The sequence below is a fragment of the Gobio gobio genome, assembly GCF_949357685.1.
Source record: "Gobio gobio genome assembly, chromosome: 2".
Taxonomy (NCBI): Eukaryota; Metazoa; Chordata; class Actinopteri; order Cypriniformes; family Gobionidae; genus Gobio; species Gobio gobio.
In genome coordinates, this window is record NC_137098.1 from 9907668 (window position 1) to 9931610 (window position 23943).

General features: G+C 40.5%; 1 protein-coding gene across 1 annotated transcript; it reads right to left on the reverse strand.

The window, feature by feature from the left end:
- Positions 1-19548: 19548 nt before the first annotated feature.
- Positions 19549-21724, reverse strand: LOC307139710 (zinc finger BED domain-containing protein 4-like; the record flags this gene model as incomplete). Its single annotated transcript, XM_079838787.1, has 2 exons — positions 19549-20050; positions 20427-21724. The coding sequence occupies 2 exons, from the start codon at positions 21722-21724 to the stop codon at positions 19549-19551; spliced, it is 1800 nt and encodes a 599-aa protein (XP_079694913.1).
- Positions 21725-23943: the final 2219 nt, after the last annotated feature.

Below are 23943 nucleotides of genomic sequence, written 5' to 3' on the forward strand. Positions count from 1 at the left end.
AAACAGCCTAAGGTAAAAGTCTATGTATAATTTTGGCTACTTTTAGCTTAGAGATGAGGTAATCAGAGCTGAAATTTTTACAAAGATGTATAATCACGATTCTTTTGGTAATCATTTGACCTATTGTAATATGTCAACAAAATAAACTACATAACCATCTTGAGAATGAAAGCTTATGTTTGATATGTGACCCTGGACCACAAAACCAGTCATAAGGGTAATTGTTTTGAGATTTATACATCATCTGAAAGCTGAATAAATAAGCTTTCAATTGATTTATGGTTTGTTAGGATAGGGCAATATTTGACCGATTTACAACTATTCTATAACTCAAATCTGGAATCTGAGGGTGCAAAAAATATTAAGAAAATCACCTTTAAAGTTGTCCAAATTAAGTCCTTAGCAATGCATATTACTACTAATAATATTTAAGGAAGGAAATTAACAAAATATCTTCATGGAACATGATCTTTACTTAATATCTTAATGATTTTTGGCAAAAAATAATGTTTTTAAATCTATACAATGTATTGTTGGCTATTGCTACAAATATACCCGTGCGACTTATGACTGGTTTTGTGGTCCAGGGTCAAATATGTGGTTTGCTAATGTTTGTCAAATATGAACGATATTGAAAATATACAAATTCGTAGGCATTTTTATTGGTATATACGTTGCGGTAATGGGAATTTAAACATTTAAATGCTGCGATATGTATAATAAATGAAAAAAATATATATGGTTTTGTGTGAAAAGTAGAGTGTATTTTTAAATACCTTGTTAAGATACCACATATGACTGTTGTCCATCAGGACTTTTAAATATTAACGGACAATCATAATAATGCAATTCCGAACCCTGTACCGAGTTTACCTTTTAGCACTTTTTTTTAAGACTCGGTTAAGACTTTTTGCAAAATTCACTTTTACATGATGTGTGAAAATTAATGTGTTGAATGTACACAACAACCCTATAATGGTAAAAATCCCCCCTCTCCTCTTTTTTGAATCCCCATAAATCACAAGCAGTATCTCAGAATAAACCGTTTGCAGATTCTAGCAATGTGACATCACATATGCTTAGGCCCCGCCCACGACTGCTGATGGACTCTGCCATATTAGCATAAACCCCGCCCTGAGCGAGCTGAGTGAGTCCGCCATGTGTATGTCCTCTGTGTATGTCCTCGTCAGAGAATTTAACAGCAGCATTCCAGTAAGACGTATTCTTATTAAAACTAAAGTTATTCAATCAAGAGCAGTGAGTCATTTTCTGTTTTTCTTTTGTTGTTTGGTTCATATTAACATCATATACAACAATAGGTACAGTACATTACGCTGCTTTCAGATCTAATATACACATGTGATTTCTTAACTTGCTGTTTACTTTCACAGAAATAACAGACTGTGTGTATGTGAACTTTGTGTATTTTTTTACATAACCTTGTGTGTATTTGACAGTTTAAGCACAATAAGACATGAAAGAGAACTTAGTTTAATACTCATGGGATGCACTGTCTGACATCCAGCTTTCTGTGTGCGTGCTTCGGATGTGTGTACTCAGAAAACCATGCGTGAGTGCGATAGAGATGATAATCAAAAGCAAACAGATGTTTTCGTTTTTGGCAGAGTATCCGAGGCACGAGCTGTAAAGGCTCCGCCCTCTTTCTGGAAAGCGGGTTGGGGAGCAGCAGCTCATTTGCATTTAAAGATACATGCACGTGTGGTTGCCAATAGCCTCGTGGGCAGCGCATATAGACATATAGGGCCCTATCTTGCACCCAGCGCAATTGACTTTGTACACCGACGCATGTGTCATTCCTATTTTGCACCCGCGCAAAGCGCGCTTTTCCCTCCACAGAAGCACGTCGCTAAACTAGTGAATGGACTTGCGCTCCCTGGGCGGTTCAGCGCAAAAAAGGAGGCGTGTTCCGGCGCAAACAATCCCTGGTGCTATTTTGCTGTTTCATTAAACAATTGCGCCACTGACCAGAAAAAAACTAGTCTAAAGTCAGTGGCGCGTTGCGCGTTGTTCATTATGCTATTTTAAGGGCGCATGCTTGACCATAATGTATAGCGTGCACAACGCGCATACACTTTGCTCATGTAATCTACACAGATGCAAGTTATTTTTGCAAATCATAAATTGTTACACTAAAAAAATATTAACACATGAGATATCTTCATCTTCATCCGTCATATGACGGAAATCATTGTGGTGTGCCACGAAGATGTGAAAAAATAGGCATAAATCTAGCTTACAAATGATTCAGGCTAATTGTAATAATTAAGGATAAGACCTGTTTGCCCAATAGTGGCAAGACATATATGTATATAAGGACATCTGACAAATTGGTTTGTCCGTCAAGAACCAGGAACAAAAATCGACTGAAAAACTGAAAAAACTGAAAGACTGAAAAAAAAAAGACTGTGAAATCACCTTTACCATAATGTACAACATTACAACTTCACTTCTCTGTCTTTCACTGCTCTTAAAAGAACATCAGTCTCCTCAGCTGTGAACCGCTCCTGGCGTGCGCCTGGTAAATACGCCATAATAATAGCAATCCATAATGGAACTTGCGCACCTGCTTTTAAAGGGAATGTTGGATGACGCTCGGATTGGTTTATTCACGTTACGCCCAAACCACACCTATGAATAATGAAGCTACTTCAGACCAACCCATTTTAGATTTGCGCCGGGCGCAAGAGCCATTTATCCCGCCGGGAAAATAGCAACAGCGCCGAGACCCGCCCACAAAGTTACTTGCGCTTCGCGTTTTGACACTTGCGTTTCAGATCGTTAAAATAGGGCCCATAGTGCAGTTGTGCTCCGGGCGTCCTGAGTTCGAGTCCTGGCTCGTGGACCTTTCCCGATCCCGTCCCCCTATCTCTCTCCAACTTCGCTGTCAACTAACTGTCCTGTCATAATAAAAGCAAAAATAAATGTTTAAAAAAAAAAAGACAGCATGTTTTTCCTTCCACTCAAAAATACTCATTTACAACATGGTTTAATAAATGATCAGTGGGGTATTTTGAGCTGAAACGTCAAAGACACATTCTGGGGACACCTGAGATTTATATTGCATCTTGTAAAAAGGGCCATAATAGGTCCCCTTTAACATAAACAAAATACAATATTTGAAAATGGCCAGCCAAGCAACTGCCAATGAGATGAATGAGAATGCTGACGGATAGCAGTCTCCAGGTATTAAAGAATTCAGAGGTCTATCCTGAACTCAGTGGTCTATGGAGAGGAAGGAGGCAGTAATCTGCATGGCTACATTCGGCAAGACTCTCCTTTGCTAGCTGTAAACAGTTCACTAAAGCCCACTCAAGGTGGAGAAGACAGGGGGAAAAAAAGTGTATGTGCGCCTTTAATACTAAAGCAGGCTGCTGCCAGAGCTCATTACAACAGCCTCGTCTGATGCGCATACACACACATACACACACAAACGTGGCAGCTCTTAGGAAATGAATTCCATTGTCACCCAGCATCAACTCACATGGGAATTGGAGGAGCGGTCGTGTCCATGTGACTATCCGTCTCATGCCTTCCTCCTCTGCCACGACCGCACCTCCATTTTGCTGCAGGGAGATTTGGAACAGTGTCTGCTTGATGAATAATAAAACAGGATTGGTTTGCTCAGAGGGAGAGGGGGCAAAAAAAGCAGCAGTTTATCCAAATACACAGAGGCAAATGCTGAACACGTTTGTATTAAGGGAACAATAGACTGTGGTAATGCCATAAATAGTCAGTGTCCGTGAACAAATCTCATAAAAAACAGAGCGGAGTAAATACAAATTTAAAGATCGCTGCTGAAGATGATGTATAGATGTAGATGTGTATGCATATTCCCCACTCTGGATGTGATGAGCTACGGAGCAGAAAGTATGGCCGGTGCCTATGGGCCCATGTGTCAGAATCATCCTACAGCAAGAACTGAAAAACATATGAAGTGTGTATCTTCTGCTCCACTGCCATTATATCATAGACTTTAGTGTATTGCTTTTAATATTATACTTTCAAATAATTTACCACTAGATACAAGGATGACGATCTGAAGGAGTGAACACAGAACAACATGTTTAATGTAGTTGTCCAGCCTACCTTTGAGAAAAAGAAGTACACTTATAGCATACTTTTTAGAAGGGTACTTATTGTGGAAATAATAGACTTTAAAAGTTCAATATTTCATGTTAAAGGAACACGCCGACTTTTTGGGACTTTAGCTTATTCACCGTATCCCCCAGAGTTAGATAAGTCCATACATACCATTCTCATCTCTGTGCGTGCCATAACTCTGTCTGACGCACCCACCGCTAGCCTAGCTTAGCACAAAGACTGTAGGTAAATGGCTCCAGCTAGCCTACTGCTCAATAAGTGACAAAATAACCCCAACATTTTCCTATTTACATGTTGTGATGTGTATAGTTACATTGTGTACTAAGACCGACGGGAAATGAAAAGTTGCGATTTTCTAGACCGATATGACTAGGAACTATACTCTCATTCCTGCGTAATAATCAAGAAACTTTGCTGCCGTACCATGGGTGCAGCGGCGCAATGATATTACGCAGCGCCTGATAATAGGCTAACTTCCGTCAACATAACCAACGTGACAATCTGCTTGCACAGAGAGCGTGCCGGGGACTATTTTCAGGCGCTGCGTAATATCATTGCGCCGCCAACTGGAGCCATTTACCTACAGTCTTTGTGCTAAGCTAAGCTAGGCTAGCGGTGGATGCGTCAGACAGAGTTATGGCACGCACGGAGATGAGAATGGTATGTATAGACTTATCTAACTCCGGGGGATATGGTGAATAAGCTGAAAAGTGAACTCCCAAATAGTCGGCGTGTTCCTTTAATTGACATTTATGAATGCCCAGAATATTATAGTTTACATTTATGCAATTTTCCAACCCACATAAGTAATTATAGGCTATGTAATTTCATAAATACTTCTAGGTAAGACTTTATTGTACAGTGTCCTTGTTACACAAGTTACAAGTAGTTACTGTAGTAATAACTATAAATTATGCATAACTACATGCAACTAACCCTAACCCCAATCCTAACCCAACATGTATTATTACACTGTACTTAAATGCATAATTTCACTGTAACACAGACACCTTAAAATAAAGGGTTACACTTTATTTTAAGGTGTCATTGTTACAGTGTAATTATACATTTAAGTACTGTGTAATAATAATTAACTACATGTACTTACTATAGGGTTAGGGTAGGATTAGGGTTTGGTTTAGTTATATGTAATTATGCATAATTTACTGTTATTACTATGATAAGTACATAAAATAAAGTGTTACCAAATAAAGTGTAAGCCTTTAATGTCCTATCTATTGAAACTTGTATGTCATGTATTTAAACATGTATTTTGTATGCCATGTATTTTCCTATTAAAAACACACACATCAATTGTTTGAGAGTGAGCTATTCCAATTCAAGGTAAATGAAAGGTAGAAGAGGTAAAAAAAAAGAGAGGGAAAGTGAGGTGAGGAGAAATGGATGGAAAAGAGAAATGAGGTCATTATGTATATTGCGGGCAATTCAAACTCTCCCACATTCCATATAAGATCCCATCAGTGGTCAAATTGGGAAAGTGAAGGAGACGCATGGTGCTGAGCATCTCAACAAGACAAGAGCAGGACGCGGCACAGAGACCTCATCAAAACACAATCACGTCCTCAGCCAGAACACAAACTCTCACAATACGGTGCTCACCCTTATACACACACACACACACACAACCCCGCAAATAAACACACTCAAATCTAAGCCTCATTTAACTTACCTCACTAAACGAGCCAATTCTGAGATGTTAGATTCGATGCTGGAATAACCCACACCGCTTGCTGACAGTTGTAATGATTACCATACATTACAAAATCTGCAAGGGACCAGCAAAACTAGAGCTATAGAGTTGCTCTAATGAAGCCCTACAGGTCCAGAAAGGACATCAGCTGACCAAGTCATGGTCAGCACTTCAATGGTATAAATCCAGCCCATATCTGATCCCCTGGCTGGGAGCCTGCAATGGCATCCGCTCAGCTCACTCAAAGCCAGTTTTTCCCTTCTTGGAGTCAGGGTGACTTTTTCGTCCTGGGATATATTGTGATTTATTCCACTTCTTTAACACGGACTTAGATCAGGGCTGGACAAAATAAAAATTCATGAGTGTGAATTTGAATTGAACATACCCCACAGAATCATGGGGTATGAGGCATTCTCAATTCGGAATCGCACACAACTCTGGGAATTGTTTTGTTGTTGTTAATAACAGTATGAGAAACATTCATCGTGCATGTCCTTCTGAAAGATCCCGATATAGGGAAGAGTGACTGAAGCTGACTTTAAACTGCAGTAAGCACAGAAAAGTGAATATGGTGAATTATATAGAAGTCTTGAAGGCAGCATGAAATTGAAATTCACCCTATCTATAGCCCTGTTTACAGCTGGTATTAAGATGCGTTTTGGTCGATCCGATCACAAGTGGACGATGCTAAAAACAGGTGTAAACAGGGTCTAAAATGTTTTGAGATTGTCCACTTTCGACCACTTCCAAAGGTAGTCGAAAACGTATTAGACCGGGTTGTTTTCATGGTGCAGACCAGTGTTACTCATTGCGCGGCTCAAATATTTAAAATATACTGTCTTTGTTTTTTCACTAAAAGAGAGTTTACATTAAATATATATTATGCATACCCACTATCTATCTACCTTTTGTATTTATTGCATAGCATATTGTATGTTCAGGGATGACAGATTGATAAGCAGACATGCTATTTATGACTGGATGTAACTTTTGAAACTTTGCGGTAAAAGTGGCTCTCCTTTTGATTTTGTCCTATCAGTGTGGCTCTCCTGCAAAAATTAGCGAAGACCACTGGTGTAGACGCTCTTGTGGTCGAAATGTGCTCGAACAGCCACAACAGACCGCCTACTGACCTAATGCATAAACATTATGGTCAGTGCGCTAACCAGATGGGATTTAAACTTTGTTGGCTGGAGACCCAAAATTTGATTTCCAACACGCACTCCCAGGGTTCGTTGTGATCTTACGGCTATCAGAGCATAAACGAAAACTGCTGCTCTCCGTATGTTTTTCTGTCATCTTCGGTGCATTCATATGCAAATTGTGTGAGCTTTTTTCATCCCTTAGATCTGAAAAACACATACATTTACCCCTTGAAGAAATCAGGACAGAAGTGGTTGTAAGTGGACAAAAGAGACGGATTAAAACACCAGGTGTAAACGGGAATGTGTCTCCCTCGTCTACTTGTGATCTGGTCGACCAAATTTCTAAATGCATGGTTTAGATGTAAATCATTCATCCATGAATGTTTCATTTATTTATTTTTTTTTACTTTTTTTTATCAAATTATTAAGTATGCAGGACTTCCAATCAGTTGGTTAAGCCCTGGCACTGGGGAACAAGCCACCCTATGTTTTTTTCTTAATCAATAATCTGTTACACTCAGATATACGTCACAATACAGAAATAATGATCTGTAGCTACTTCTGTTTCAACATGACATAAAGGGGCAGTCACACTACACTTATCGCTCCATTAACTGGACCCGAAAGGCATGCTCATGCAAGTTTGGTTGCATGAGCAACGCTGACCTGCGACTTCGTGAAGAAGTGTTACCAATAAAACCTCAGCTGACCAAGTGTGCGGGCAGCAGTCATGGTCAGCACTTCAACGGCAAATCGAAATTGAAGAACAAACTGATGTGACGTCATTCTGAACAAAATCAGGCCAAAACAAACTTTGTTTAGAGTTTGTTTTGGGAGTTCGAAACAGCTTGCAAGCTTTCCGGAAAAGTTTGCTCCGGCTGGAACACTTTTATAATACCATTGGTCCGTGGCGATTATGTAATAGGTAGGTGTGTGCGGAGGCTCCGAGTCCGTGGAGGTCAGACTTCCGCGGGTAAAAACACGAACACACTGGAGAGCTGCTTTACAGTAGAAAGTGAAGTTGTACTTCTGATGAAATGAGACACTGACACAGTTTTTCATGTTTAACATGGTAAAGCTGCTTGATTTTAAGCAATCTATTGTATAAAGTGATATATAAATAAACATTACTGGAGTTCTGTAGAGCTTGTGCAAACATATCCAGGTTGCTAAGATCAGATGCCTTTATTAAAATGCATGCTGTTTTCTCAATTTTGTTGTGTGTTTATTTAGTTATTGAGAGGAAAACGCTAGGGTTGGGTACCATTCACATTTTAACCAGTACCTGAGATTCGTCATTTATAGAATTGTTATTGACAACATGTCAGAGCTGCCTTGGTCGCTGTCTGCCATTGTCTGTGATGTTTGTTTACTGTAATATTTACCAGTAAATAGTAGGCTATTAGCTACTTAATTAACTGAATTCATAAAAACAACCATATTCTTTTTTTTTCTTTTTAAATTTAATTTCTATGAAAACATTTCCCACAAATTCTGTTGTGTATTTTCTGGTAATCAAATGAAGACATACAACATGAATTTAATTTATCTTTTAATTTAATTAAACAAACCATTTTTGTCTGCACAACTGAGCTTTATACTGTTAAAATTAAAACATGGAAATCATTTTTATTACTTAAAAAAATAAAGTAATTTATTATTATTATTATTACATTAGTGTTAGTATTATTATTACATTGAGATATCTAAATGTGTTTTTATGATATGATGTAGTTTTTCTCAAATAAAACGGTAAAATGCTCATGAAGTGACTCAGAGCGACTCTGGAGATGAAGTTCATGCGTTCATGTCCTCATGTGAGACGGCAGAGATGGAAAAACACAGACATCACACAAGATTCAGTGTGTGTGTGTGAATTAAACCGTGTGTCTGCGCCATTCATTCACACACAGACACGCAGAACACGCAGGATTCTTATTTAAATAGTCTTTTTGCGGTTTATAATCACAGACACTAGTCTATATCACCAGATACGATTGATGCCAATTGATTTAATGTGAATCGGTACTCGGTAGTACCAACGTAATTCGATTGGTTTCCTTAAAAGTACAGAGTTCGGTACCGAACCCTAGAAAGCGCGCAGCACATATTTACATATTCATCTAAACGTCACTCTCAGCTGTGTGGGCGGCGTTGGATGTTCGAAATCGCTGGTCACGTATTTCAAACTTCGTTTTACCCAGGGTTGCCAGGTTTTCACAACAAAACCCACCTAATTGCTACTCAAAACAAGCCCGAAACAAGCACAATAGCGTTTCAGGGAGGTAAAATCGGTGTTTCGCATTCCCGGGCTAAATGTCACATAATCGGGGTCGCTTCAACCCACGGACATGAACAGCCCGCGGCAACAGTGTTAAAGTAGCCCAATTACATATTACTTGGCAACACTGGCTTTACCCCTAAACAAAGAACGAAAAAGAACTTTGCCGTGAGTATATGCAAACTTTAAAGTTGCAGGTTTGCTGCATTGCAGAAAAGGGGAGAAAATTTAATATTTAAGGCCTGTTCACACCGGGACGATTTTCTCACGCATTTATCGCCGAAGTTTAACGCCTCTTTACTAAACAAAGGGCACCAATGTGAGTGTGCACACCATAGACCGTAAACAAATATGGACGACGCAACTTCAATGACTTCTGCTTACCATAGTTGAAGCTTTCGTAGGCCCGCACACGGCGCTGACATCTTGGGACCGAGTCTGCGCAGTAGCGATCTTGGGACCGGAGTTGCGCAGTCAAGAGCAGGAAGTAGAGGCGTGATTATCAAAATCCCGCCCACACTCTCACAGATGCAGAACAATTCATAATGTTGGTGTGAAATAAACAGTTATGGAAATGTAGAAATGAAAGCTAAAGCTCCAATCTCCTCCCCAAAATCCTGAAAAAAGTCTGTTAGTGCCTCAGTGACAACTTCACTCAGAGAAGCCGTCAATCTCAGCTGTCAATCATGAGGTCACACCCCCCGTTTTTATAGCATCAAAAAACTCACTAAAACTAAACTTATTTAAAAAACGAACACTTGAAATGAAATCATCGTGATAAAAACTGCCTAAAATGACAGAAACGATCTTTTGAAAAAAATTATTTGAAGTGTAATTGAATTGTTTAGTGTGTCTCGCGTCCATTCAAATACATGGAGGGGTGGGGTTTAGGAGCTATACTGGGACCGGCCACCGGGGGGCGATCGAGGCGCGGAAGCTTCGGTTTCTGAGAGGAGCACTACAGGCTTGGGGCACACTGACGCACAAAACACTAGGCGTAAAAGCGTCATTTTTTAAAGAACGCCTTGGGCTTTGTTTTGACGCGGCGCATTAAACACAGTCCGACCAATGAGATCGGCGCTTTGGTTCACGTGCCTGGAGCTGCTGAAGTTACAGTAAAACACGACTTGGTGGAGCTCAAGCACAAAACGTTCTTGCCGAACACACATTGATACGACGAAGAGGAAGTAAGTAGACAAAGAAGAAGATGAGCTGCTAATGCTGCTTGCAGGTTGGCAAAAAGTGTGTGAATGGTTTTGGCAAGCACGTAAATACTGTCTCTCTTCTTCTTCTGTGTGACAAGCGAGTGTCAGAAGCGTAAAGTGGCGCAGCACCACCTTGTGTACCGGGAGCGCCATCTACTGAATTTGCACGTTCACTCTGTGCATCGCCAGTGAAAATCGCTTGGGTGCGATAATCGTCCCGGTGTGCACAGGCCTTTAAATGTTGAATTTACCTATCGGTAAGCCCCGCCCCCCTTAGTTACTGTTGCTAACTCGGACAAACAAACCGAGTTGCAAACAGTCTTACAATGACAGTGGTCAGTGTGAAAACCTTATCACTAGATGTTTTTGGACACAGAATGTAGCGGACCCCTTCTGAATGATGGCCAAACTTTACTGATCGTTTATGAAGTTTATTACATAATTTTTCACTCCAAAATCACTGTAAAAGCTGAACAAACAAAGCAGAAGTGTGCATCAACGTCTCATTCACAAACTATCTCTCTCCGTTGCATTATCATTAACATACACAGCAAATTATACAAAAACACTAATACAACTAACAGTAAACAGACATATCCAGACCTTATGTCTTTTCGGGGGTGCTAATAAACTGTAAACTTTGTATCTGAAAACAACTCAGATAAACTGCGAGCTCTCCCTTTTACTACCAATAGGCTATAATACCCATCAAAATAAGAGTAGACAGATAATTCAGACCTTAAACATATCTAAACTCACAGAAATATATATATATACAAAAACAAATTAGATGATAAATCACAAAGTCTGTGACACAAGACCACCTCTCGTCGAGGAGAATTCAAGTGGGATTTAAATATATAAAAGATTTTAAAATAAATATGGTGGGAGATTCATTTGGAAGCATAAACACCATCAAACTGATGAGAGATTCGGATTTTCCAATGTTTCTCTATGGCGCTGAAACCTAAAGATGTCCGAGTTCCGGTCCCAGCGCAACTGATACTCAGCTGTCATTGGCTCATCTGCGTTCGAGGGGCGGGGCTTACTGATAGGTCAATACATGTTTGACATCATATCACAATCATTGAAGTGTCCATAGAGAATTTGTGACCGCATCATTAAAAGCACAGCAGCTAAAAATGGCTTAATTCAAAGGGTCAGAGAGAGAGAGAGAGAGAGAGAGAGAGAGAGAGAGAGAGAGAGAGAGAGAGAGAGAGAGAGAGAGAGAGAGAGAGAGAGAGAGAGAGAGAGAGAGAGAGAGAGAGAGGGAAATGGTTGTGAAAAAAATTTAAAGCTACACTGTGTGATATTTTCCCCCATCTAGCGGTGAAAAGGTATATGACCATCCAGTGAATTTTAGTTTCTGTTCCTCTCAATTCCGATTTCGTTTTAACTCCTACGGTGGCCGATTTAGTCCAAGATTAACATGGCTTCCAGTTCGACCTCGTCCACATTCGAAATGGTGCCTGTGGGATATTCTGTGCGCAGTGGGATGGTTGGAACTCAACTGGCCTAATTATTCGGCTAGAAAGAACTGCAGCTAATCCAGCGTGAACTTTGATGATAGTAATGTTTATTCAGTCATCCAATTGCAAGGCATAAACAGGTTTGCGTGGATATGTACATAAATGTGGTTTCTGTGAGAGAACAAATAAGGATGGTAAATATACATGATAATGACATGACAGAAGATACACAGTTAAGAACTGTATAACTATACTTATAAGTTACATTTGTATAATGTAACCGTAAACCAGAGCTTATTTGACCATATATAGGCGCTAAATGCAGCTGCATTAAAAGGAACGGAGCTGCCGCTGCTGCTGCTAACAAGCGGTGTCGCATTACAAAAGTGTGTGCGCAGCTTTAGCACTGCCGTGCGCTCTGTATAAAAATTGTTAATATGCCGATCAGACCTGATACATATTTCCATCAACATACATTACAAGCAAATATTTTCTATAAACGAATAAACATTGTTTATAACAAAATAATTGAATGATTATTCAAATAGGTGAGCGTTACGCTATTGTATGTTGACACAAAAATACTTCTGAGGTGACATCAACTGAATTACACGATGACACACTCTGAAACACATCTACAATGACAATAACTATTATTACTTACGGAGTTATTAAAGCACAAAAATACTACACAAGGAAAAACAGACTTTTGAGGAATAAACAAGCCAGGAAAACTCTGTATAACTCTGTTACTGGAGCTGCTGAGATGAAAACTCTCTGCGCATGCACCAGACAAGTCTGAACAAGTTGACGCGCACATTCGCGAGGCAGGGAATTTTGTACAGTGCCATCGAGTGTTAAAACGCGAAAGGCGAAGCTTGAATTTACGGGTATGTCCCTCTTTGGCTAATGTACTTTCAAGATGGAGGGGCAACATGGCGACCCGCATTTGAATCCCTCACCCGTATGTATTTTAAATGGCATATTATAAACTTACGAGAATACTTTATTACTTGAAAGGAGTAAATATACATTAATGAGCACATCTATTTTTGAAAGACCTAAGTGTTTTTAGCTAAGAATAAACTAAAAAAGTTACACAGTGTAGCTTTAATGAAGACCTTTACAAACACTATAAGTAGACTTCAGAGAAGAAAAAAAGTTATGTATGATACGAACCCTCTGCGACCTGTTATCTGAAGATCAGTGATAAGATGAAGTGTCTAAGCAGATATTGGTTGCAACGGCAACCCTAAAGTGGAATTTCAACAACCATCCGCTTTGCATGTAGCTTTGCCTTTAAGTACATTTCAGTCATATGATGAGAGAACTTCTATCTTTTGAAATGGCTTGACTCTTTATTGCTTTTGAAACACCTCCGGCACTTTAAGCCGATGGAGAACAAAAGGATCGGCTGCCAAGAGCTGACTTCGTCAACAGCACAATCAAACCCTCTGACTTCACAGGGTGAGAGGAGAGACGGATGAGAGGATGATTCTGAGGAGCTCATGCAGATAAACCAAATGATGCTGGTGTGATTCACAAAACCCTTTTCTTAATCATACACACAGCCTACAAATAAAAACATTACACGTGTCAAAATAAGCAGAAACAAACAGCACAAGGCTCGTCAGTGATATCTAGTGTAATTTGAATTGCGATATTTGCACTGATCCCGAGGAGGCTGTCAGAGATGCTGAAGCTCTGAGAACCTGCACAAGTCAAACACAGAGAGAGTGAGGAATAAGAGACATATGCTGAAGGCACCTGAAGAATGAGTTTAGTGATATGAATGAATAGAAAGAAAAGAGCGACAATGCACTGTCTTTAGATTAAATGATTTATTAAGCATTGGGTGTCAATTTGATATGTTAGTGTAATTAATAGTGCAATAAAAAAAGAATGTAATAAATATTACTCCTGATCCACATGTAAACTTCATATTAAGGAATTTCCCTGAAAATGGTCAGTGTGTATATTGACAAACAAACAGACAAAAGCAAGAATGTGTTCTGTGTGAAATTAATTAAGATTAATTAAGATTCAAATTTGGTCACATTATCTTTTTTTTATTATAAATTAATTAATAGTCCTACTAAGCTAAATGCACAGAAAAAAAGATCCTTTCATGTCTGAAAATAATTACAATTATTACTTAAAATGCTATTAAATAATCTGCAGCATAATTAATAGTTAATTAATTCTTAATTAAATTCTGATTAGTTTTGTATTGATTGACAGCACAACTTCAGAGGTATAGGGCCAGATTTATAACATCTTGCTCCAGCGCAAACCCTCTTTTGGTGTTAAAAAACTACTGTCAGGATTTACTAAAGACAAAAATTAGTGCTGAAAAGGTTATTTTTGCGGCTGACCTTATTGCATATGCATTTGTAGGAGTGTCCCTTTCAGACGCAAAATGAATGGGAGGAGAGTATTTAAATGAATCATGCAAGGTTGATTTACTAAGGTTTGTGCTCGTCAATTTACTGGTGTTTGTGCCATTATTTACCGCCCAAAAAAGCACGTCTTAAACCAGATGCTAATTTGCGCTGCTCTTGGTAGATTGCGTTGGTCATTATGGAAATGATCCGGCTGCGTCTGTGGTCTTTGAGCGTCATCAGTAGATCACACACAGAAATGTCCACTCCCATCGACACTTTTATGGAATTGCGCTCTCATGCTAATTAGCCAAGTTTAGTAAATCTGGCCCATAGTGTGGTGTCCACATGTGGAAGGCTACTATACTCAGAACTCAGGGCAGAAAACCAAACCAGCAGCCGGCCGCCAGACAACCGTGAAGCAGTCAAATTGTTGAGTAGGACTCGGCGATAAGCCATATGTAAAGATAAACAAAAGTGAAGCTTAAACAAGGGAAGCAATTCCAAACACATTTACCCATGACTAGCATTCTCTAGTAGGGTGACCACCATCAAACAAACCAAATGTGGGACGATTACTAAGTTTGTGTGGGACAATGTGGGACATGTTCCCAACACTAAAACATAACCACTGAGCTAAACAGCCTTTCACTTTAAACACATGGTGCTGAGAGGTATCAGCGTGACGAGAGGTATACTCGCCGCGTCCGCACTTGCGCGAAGGTGCGCAGGCCAAAAAGGACGTAATTGCGGTCGTGTGCGTTGAGAGCGCAAGACCACTTTTCACTTGGCGGTGTGCGCAGTGAATTTTGTAACTTTCCGCATGGCTCTGCATCCGAAGATGCATTGCCATAAAGTGGTATCAGGTGTGGTTGTATCAGGGTAGTTTTATGAGTATGAGTACACGAGCACAGTATCGGACCGACACCCGAGTACTAATATCGGTGCATCCCTAACTTTTATAGAAACTATAGGGATAATGTTTAGGGAGAGAGAGGAGAATCAGGACAAAACACACGCAGGATTCGGACATGCATTTCCCAGAAAAGCCCCATGACTCAACACGTAAAGTCTAGTTATAAACTAGTTTTTTTCTACATCAAAATTCATCCATTGTGAAAAACAAGTGCACTTAATTTTACCGAATGCACACTTGTAGTGTACCTCAAATCTTAAAAGTATATTTTAAAAAACAGTACTTGCATACAATATAATATTAATGAAATAAAAGGCCAATTAAGTGTACTTAAAAATATTACACTTTCATGACACACTTAAGTACCCTTATAAAAAGTCCACTTTGTAATGTCAAACTAAAAGTTTTACTTTAAAGTACATTTTAAGTCGTGTTTTAAGTCTTTGTAAGTATTTGTGTTGACTAACATACTAATTAAGCACATGTAAAGCATGTGATTATACATTTAAAAGTGTGTTATTCAGTATTACATTTAAAGTTAATATATTTTACATTTATTTATTTTTCAAAAGTGATTATGCTTTAATACAAAACAGGAAAATCAAGGAATATGGCGCTTACAAAAAAGTATGGCATGATTGTAATCAACATGTGCTAAGAAAAATCCTTAAATGAAAAATTGTATTACAATACGGATGTATCAGGATATGTACATACTAGTACTCCTATACTACTAGTATTTTCATGGTACCTTTTTGGTGGATACTTCTTTTGGTCATTTGGTGAAGAGCTCATACAGAAGAACCAGGTGTTTATTCTAAAAGAGATTTCGTGATCTCAAGGGAGAAAATCCAAAATAATAATGTAGATGAGTTTCCATTCCTAGCCACACTAGATCTAGTTCACAAAGTGGCCGGTAGAGGACTCAACCATTGGTGTAGCGCACATTTATTTGAATTTGACAAAGAAGCCTTCACATCCTCACCTGCATATAGTACATTACATGATGTGGGAGGCACTGGAGGCTGAATTAGATGCGGCACATGCTGCTGAAAGTGAGAAATGAAATGCATGGCCCGAGCACACAAACCTGCCTGTTCCTGCACTTCATTTTGCTGCTTCTCTCCTTGAATGCAAATAGCACACTTCATGATGATTTTCACTTACTGAAGGGATGTGTGTTGTGTCTGTGTACATCTGAGACGCTTGTGAAATATTGCAGAGCGCTTGTTCCCTCCCGACCTTGAGGTTGCTGTGACCTTGTTAGTCGTCCACTTCTGGACCAAGCAAACGGCCTCTGTTGGTCCATCCCTCCCCATGGAGCTTGAACACACACACGTGTGTCTGCACACTTACATTTGTGTGCACTCATGCATTCTTATGGTCGCTGTGTTTTCTTTGACAATGTTTGCGGAGTTGGAAATAGCTTTAATAATTTACAAAGTTAATTTCCGGGCCGTACTCGGACCAGTGCAGTTTAAACACGAACGCGCGTGACAAGAGATCCCCCGAGCTGTGCGGTGAATGAGCTGTATGGAGAGAGAAATGAGTGTGTGTAAGTTTAGCTGGAGGCTTCACAGACTCTGCTGTATTGACTGAATGGCTGCTCTGGGTAATGAGATTCCAATGTAAACGCTTGCGGATGGGATGAGACTCAAAGCTCATTAAGTGTGGGATAAAACCAACCTATTCCATCCAATATCAGTAACTATCATGTAAAAGGTAAAATAACACTACAAATTGCATGCCACAACATAACACTCGAGTGAGGAATGCCTACAGGTCCAGCTTCATTAACCTTTGACCATTGATTGCCTTGGGCTACTTGTGACGTACAGTATTTTCTCAAAGTGCTTTCAGTCAGTGTTTTTAGTATTCTGGTAAGCCCTATTTTTGAAGATAATGCTAAAAATGAGATGATAGTTGGCTAATTGTTAAGTTAATTGTTAAGAAAAGGGTGTCAGTGGCAGTGAAATTACATTGCTTACATTGCTTCTTGCAGGTTTTGCAACACTTTTAAAGTGAGTGGCTCCAAAACTGTGTTCAGTTTAAACAGATGAGTGTGAATTTGGACACACTTTATTATGTTGGTTGTTACCGCTAAAGCTTTAATGCGGTTAATCGTGTTTGAAAATAACTTAACATCTAAACTAAAACCTAAACGATAGTGTTAGCATAAGCAAGCGTGAGAAGGAAATGTATTTGCTTAAAAGGTCCCATGGCATGAAATTTTCATTTTATGAGGTATTTCAACATTAATATGAGTTCCCCTAGCCTGAATATTGTCCCCAAGTGTATAGAAATGTTGATCGGTGTAAAACCGAGTTCTGGCTGTCTCTCTCTGCCTTTGAGAAAATGACAGGCCAGACGAGCCAATCCTGAAATCTCCTGGTTTGACGTCCAAGCAGGAACGGTTTCCTCCCTTTCCTCCGCCCAGAGAATCTGGCACGCCCATGCAAACGCTCCAGAGATCATTGCTTGTGAACGAGTGAACACTGGCAGTTTCTCAGTGTTTGGATGTACAAATGAAAACAGAAGTCTTTCTTCAGTTCCTTCTGATCTGTGATCAGTGATTTCTGATGTGTAGCTAATTATTTATTATTCGTGCACACGCTGCAGCTTCTCTCTCTCCCGACAGAACGGTGTTTTCGTGTTTTCTATCTTGTGAGTCAGTGTTTTTGTACGTCCTCGTCGCGTCTATCGGTTCTAAAATGTGCATACAGTCTTTTCTGCTCAACACCAGCAGAGTCACGTCTTTAGAGATAAACCTCACACACGCCGAAGCTCGGCCTTCAACATCCCCGACCCCCAGTACTGCATCTGGCCCACAGCGGAGGCACCAAACGCGGCGTGAGATTAAGCAGAAGGGGGTAAGCGTGAGCATATCTGGGCTAGGCTAGCCAGCTATCCCAACAATAAACTGGATTACATTCGATTACTGCTGTTGTGTCTTTGTTTGCGCTGTGTAACGTTACTCAATGCGCGTCACTGACGCTATTCATATGATTGGAACATATCTAGAAATAATGCTATACTCAACACTTACTAACTCGTTCATCTCGCTGTAATGGTACATTGCATGTGTTACAAAGTTGGTAGAATAATGATGAAGAGGACTCGGTGTGACTGGGACTCGTGTTTATTCAGAACTCTCAGATACAAACACAATAAACTTGCGCTGACAGACAGCACTCTCATAAATCAGTAGTTACTATAAATAACTTTGTTGGCAATCGCTCCGTCTCCGTGATGTCCGGTTAGCGAACGAATCATTCTTTTGAATCGGTTCTTTTTAGTGAACCGAACCAGTTCACCAAATCGGACTGAATCGTTCTAAACGGTTCGCGTCTCGAGTCAGCGCTGATCCATAATTGACTAAAGTTACTAACTTTCTGACATGAGTGACAGTCCCTCCGACTAGAAATAAACTAATAACCTGAAGTATATGCTAGTAACTACAACAGTTCACCCTGAACTGAGACATGCTGAGAGAACTGATGAGAAGTGAACACAGGTCCATCCGTCTCTGGCAGACTCGTGCCTGCTCGTGCCTCGTTAAACCACGCCCCCTCCGCTCATTTAAAATGCAAAGATGTCAGCCAATCACAACAGTGGGCGTCTCACAGCAGACACGCCTCTTGAAGCAGGGCATTCAGCCACAGGGCAAACAGCAGTATAGAAAAAATGCCTTTTATTTCTAAATTATGACATTTTATGATGTAAAAATTAGGGATGGCCCGATACCATTTTTTTCCAAACCGATACGAGTACGAGTATCTACATTTGTGTACTTGCCGATACCGAGTACCGATACCGATATTTCTACCGCGAAAGTAATTACAGGCTACCAGAAAAGAAGACAGAACACGGAACACAGGTTAGAAGACTGTTTTTATTTTCTCTGCTTGTTTTAAAAAGTCTAAAATAAATAATGAGTAAAATAATAAATGTAGGCAATTTCAAATAAAAAATAAATTATATATATTTCTGTGTAAACAAAAAATACTGGCACTGTCTTCACAACTGACAAAATATAAATAAAACGTATTGTACAGTCAACACCGTCAACTCAACAATATATCAATGAAATGTTTGACGTCTCCAGCTTTCAATTTAACTCAATTTCAATGTAACTGTTGTGTAGTCTCAATGAAACACTTACATATTTCAATTAAACAAAACATCAATGTAACTATTGCAAGTCTCAATTAAACTACTGCATATTTCAATTAAACAACAATTAAACTATGTGGCACAGTGACAGCTCCCTTGTTTCAATTAAACAAACATTTCAGTCAGCAATGTGATCTGAACTAGCTTAGGTACTTTTTGGGAGAATGAGAGGCAGGTTCTTTTTGATGAACAAAATCATCTCTGCATGATCAGCTGTGATTCTGTTTCTGTCAGCATTCACAATATGTGACACTGAGCTGAACAGCCTTTCACTGTCAACACTACTGCATGGTGCTGAGAGGTATCTGGATGCCATTTTGGCCAGAGTAGGGAACCGCACTTTGTTAACTGCCCAGTATTGTAGTGGTTTGTCTTCTCGAGAAATTGTGGTCTCCCCTAGGTATGTCTCTAATTGTGCAGTAGAACCTACTTGAGCTCTGTTTAGAGAGACTGGTGCTTGCTCATCTGCTATTTCATCAAATATACTGTCCAGGCTGCTGCTTGCCTGGTCCCTGCGTGGTTTTCTGGCAGGAGGTTCGTGCAGGTCATGATTCTCCTCTTCTCTAGACGACCTCAACAGCTCACGCATCAGCATCTCCTTGGCATTTGCAGCAGTGTTGGTGTTAGAGAAAAAAAGATGTTTATACCTATAACAGAGGGAGAAAAAAAATGAGGCATCTGACAATAGGTATTTATTTAAATAACATAGCCTAATCAAATTATTATTATTAATGAAAATGAAATACTAAAATGTACTTTTCAGCAAGACATTGGCAACTTTTAACTCGCTATCTAGCACACAGACACAGATACACACACACACAGACAGACACACACACACACACACACACACACACACACACACACACACACACACACACACACGCACACAGACAGACACATGCACACAAACAGACAGACACACATACACACACGCACATAGATACAGACTCACACGCACACACACACACACACACACACACACACACACACACACACACACACACACACACACACACCTACCTGGGATCGAGTAGAGTAGCGATGCTGTAGAGGGGTTGTTCTTCCACATCAGAAAATCGCCTGCTGACAGCTGCAGCTAAAGTCCCTTTCATAGTTTTGATCCCATGGTCATCGTCGGTCTCTCTAGACAGAAATCGCTGCAATACAGTGACAGCAGGAATCACATCTGCAGCCATAGCTTCAGAAGAGCTAACTTTTCGTGTTAACTCCTCAAACGGACCCAGAACAGTTACAACCTTCTCCAGCAGTGCCCACTGGTGAGCCGTGAGATTATCAGGGAGTTCATGTTCGGACACAAAAACTCCTAGTGCCCGTTTCTGCTCAATCAGGGACTGGATCATGTAAAATGTACTGTTCCAGCGGGTCTGTACGTCCTGCTGTAGTCGTTTTGCAGGCTGGCCGATCTCTAACTGAATGTCTTCGAGGCAGGAGTAGGCTAGAGGAGAATGTTTAAAATGTCCAACGATTTTGCGTCCGATAGCCAATGCATCAGCAACACTTCTCTGTGACAAAAGTCCTTCGTGGACCACCAGCTGGAGAGTGTGAGCGGCACAAGGTAGGCTGGGGAGTCCAGCATCATTCATGCCCTTAATCATATTTTTAGCGTTGTCTCGTAGCACAACGTGGACAGAGGTTTTCGGAATGCACCAGGTCTGAAGCATCCCATCGAACGCGTCTGCTAAGGCTTTGCTGGTGTGCGAACCCCGAAACGGCTTTGCTTGTAAGGTGGCTTGGCGAAGAGTAAAGTTGTCATCAATCCACTGTACAGTTAAACTGAGCAGAGACATTGGGCAGACACTGCTTGACCAAATATCTGTTGTAAAACTGACGGTCGAAACGTCACGCAACAGGCCACTGACGTGCTTTTTCACATCTTGAAACACTTTCGGTAGCATAGCGGTTGTAATGTGATGGCGACTCGGAATTTCGTATCGCGGCTCCAGTATGCCAAGAAGATGTCGAAATCCTATATTTTCAACAGCCGACAATGGCTGGTCATCAAGTGCAATAAAGTATGCAATTCCCTCTGTTATTTTTAGTGCCCGTGGATTATCTCTGGACATCTTCTCGCGCTTCTGTAAAACCTGTGTTAATGTTGGCTGCTGAGTTGCTTGTTTAGCTTGACTAAACTGTGTGTATTCAGCACTATGATGCGTCTTCAGATGTTTAATTAGATTGCTGGTGTTAAACGATGTACTTTCTTTTCCTCCTCTTGACACCTTAGCTGAACATAACTTACAGTCTGCCTTGCTGCTGTCATCATCCCTTATCTTGAAATGAGCCCAAACCGCCGACATTTTACGTTCGTATGGCGTTCACCTAGACAAAGCGGCGGCTCGCGGCGGTTTCACAAAACGTTTCACAAAACGCACGTGGTATTGGTGCGTGGTATCGGTGCGTGGTATCGGCTCATTTTTATGAGTACGAGTACGAGTATATGAGGACAGTATCGACCCGATACCCGATACCAGTATCGGTATCGGGCCATCCCTAGTAAAAATCATACTAACAATATAAGTACACCTCAGGAAACACTATAAAATAATAGAAAAATGCCATGCCATGGGACCTTTAAGCAACTTTAGCTTGCTAGCTTTTATCGTGACTTGTGTTTCATGGGACTCGTAGCTGAGTGCTCAACATCACAAGAGCTATGCTGTATCAGGTGAGCTACCAAGCAAGTTTACCATGTCAGAAAAGCCATACAAATTATGTAATGCAAATACTAAATTGTATTAACTATGCGTGGAGGTAAAAGTGTTTCGAGGTCATGAGAGTATTGTGCAAAGAACAGTGCAAAATCAATTATCTGCCCCTGTAATCATACACTATATTGCCAAAAGTTTTGGGACGCCTGCCTTTACATGCACATGAACTTTAATGACATCCCATTAATCCGTAGGGTTTAATATGGATTTGGGTCACCCTATGCAGCTATAACAGCTTCAGTTCTTCTGGGAAGGCTTTCCACAAGGTTTAGGAGTGTGTTTATGGGAATTTTTTACCATTCTTCTAGAAGCGCATTTGTGAGGTCAGGCATTGATGTTGGATGAGAAGGCCTGACTCGCAGCCTCCACTCTAATTCATCCCAAAGGTGTCCTATCGGGTTGAGGTCAGGACTCTGTGCAGGCCAGTCAAGTTCCTCCACACCAAACTCGCTCATCCATGTCTTTATGGACCTTGCTTTGTGCACTGGTGCACAGTCATGTTGGAACAAGAAGGGGCCATCCCCAAACTGTTCCCACAAAGTTGGGGGCATGAAATTGTCCAAAATATCTTGGTATGCTGAAGCATTAAGAGTTCCTTTCACTGGAACTAAGGGGCCAAGCCCAACCCCTGAAAAACAAACTTTACACTTGCAGTCAGGCAATTACCGTTCTTCTGGCAACTGTCAAACCCAGACTCGTCCATCGGATTTCCAGACAGAGAAGCCTTCGTAACTCCAGAGAACACGTCTCCACTGCTCTAGAGTCCAGTGGCGGTGTGCTTTACACCACTGCATCCGACGCTTTGCATTGCACTTGGTGATGTAACGCTTGGATGCAGCTCTCTACGCACTGTTCTTGAGCTGATCTGAAGGCCACACAAAGTTTGGAGGTCTGTAGCTATTGACTCTTCAGAAAGTTGGAGACTTCTGCGCACTGTGTGCCTCAGCATGCGCTGACCCCGCTCTGTGATTGTACGTAGCCTACCACTTCGTGGCTGAGTTGTTGTTATTCCCAATTGCTTCCAATTTATTATAATGCTACTAACACTTGACGGTACCACACTTGAATTCACTGAGCTCCTGAGAGCTCCAGTCTTTCACAAATGTTTGTAGAAGCGTCTGCATGCCTAGTGCTTGATTTATACATCTGTGGCCATGGTAGTGACTGGAACACCTGAATTCAATTATTTGTAGGGGTGTTCCAATACTTTTGGCAATATAGTGTATGTATGAAAAGGAAAAGGAAGTTGTTGGTGTTTTACTGCCACTAGTGTTAAGGCCCTTCCACACTGAGCGTGATGCAATAAAGCTTCGCTGAAAAAAGAGCTTTCACACTGAATGCCAAACATTTGATTGCCTTCAGGTAATTCACACCTGCACAATAGGTGGCGCTGACCGAGAATACATATTTCCTCATGTATTTAGAGCATCTCATAGGGTTTCCCATTTTGCTTTAACCTCGTCCACTGCACAACAGACAAGAGTAAATTAAGATGAATAAAGTCTGGTACAGCACAGAAACCATCATGGAGTGCGTGTAATAACTTCCGACTGCGATCTAAAGTGGATTTTGATGAAATAACGGCCAGAAATGAATAGAAATTAAAATCTGTATAAAGAACATGTAAGAGTAAGTCTGTTCTCAGACCCCAATAACACTCAACATCCGTTCTCTTCTGTTTTCGGGAATACTTTTCTTCTGTGTTTACACAGGTTTTCAAAACAGCGCCACTACTCTCACTCTTTCATGCAACAGCGGCTCAGGTAAGCTCAAATCTAATTGGACAGCTAATTTCATCGCAGGGCAAC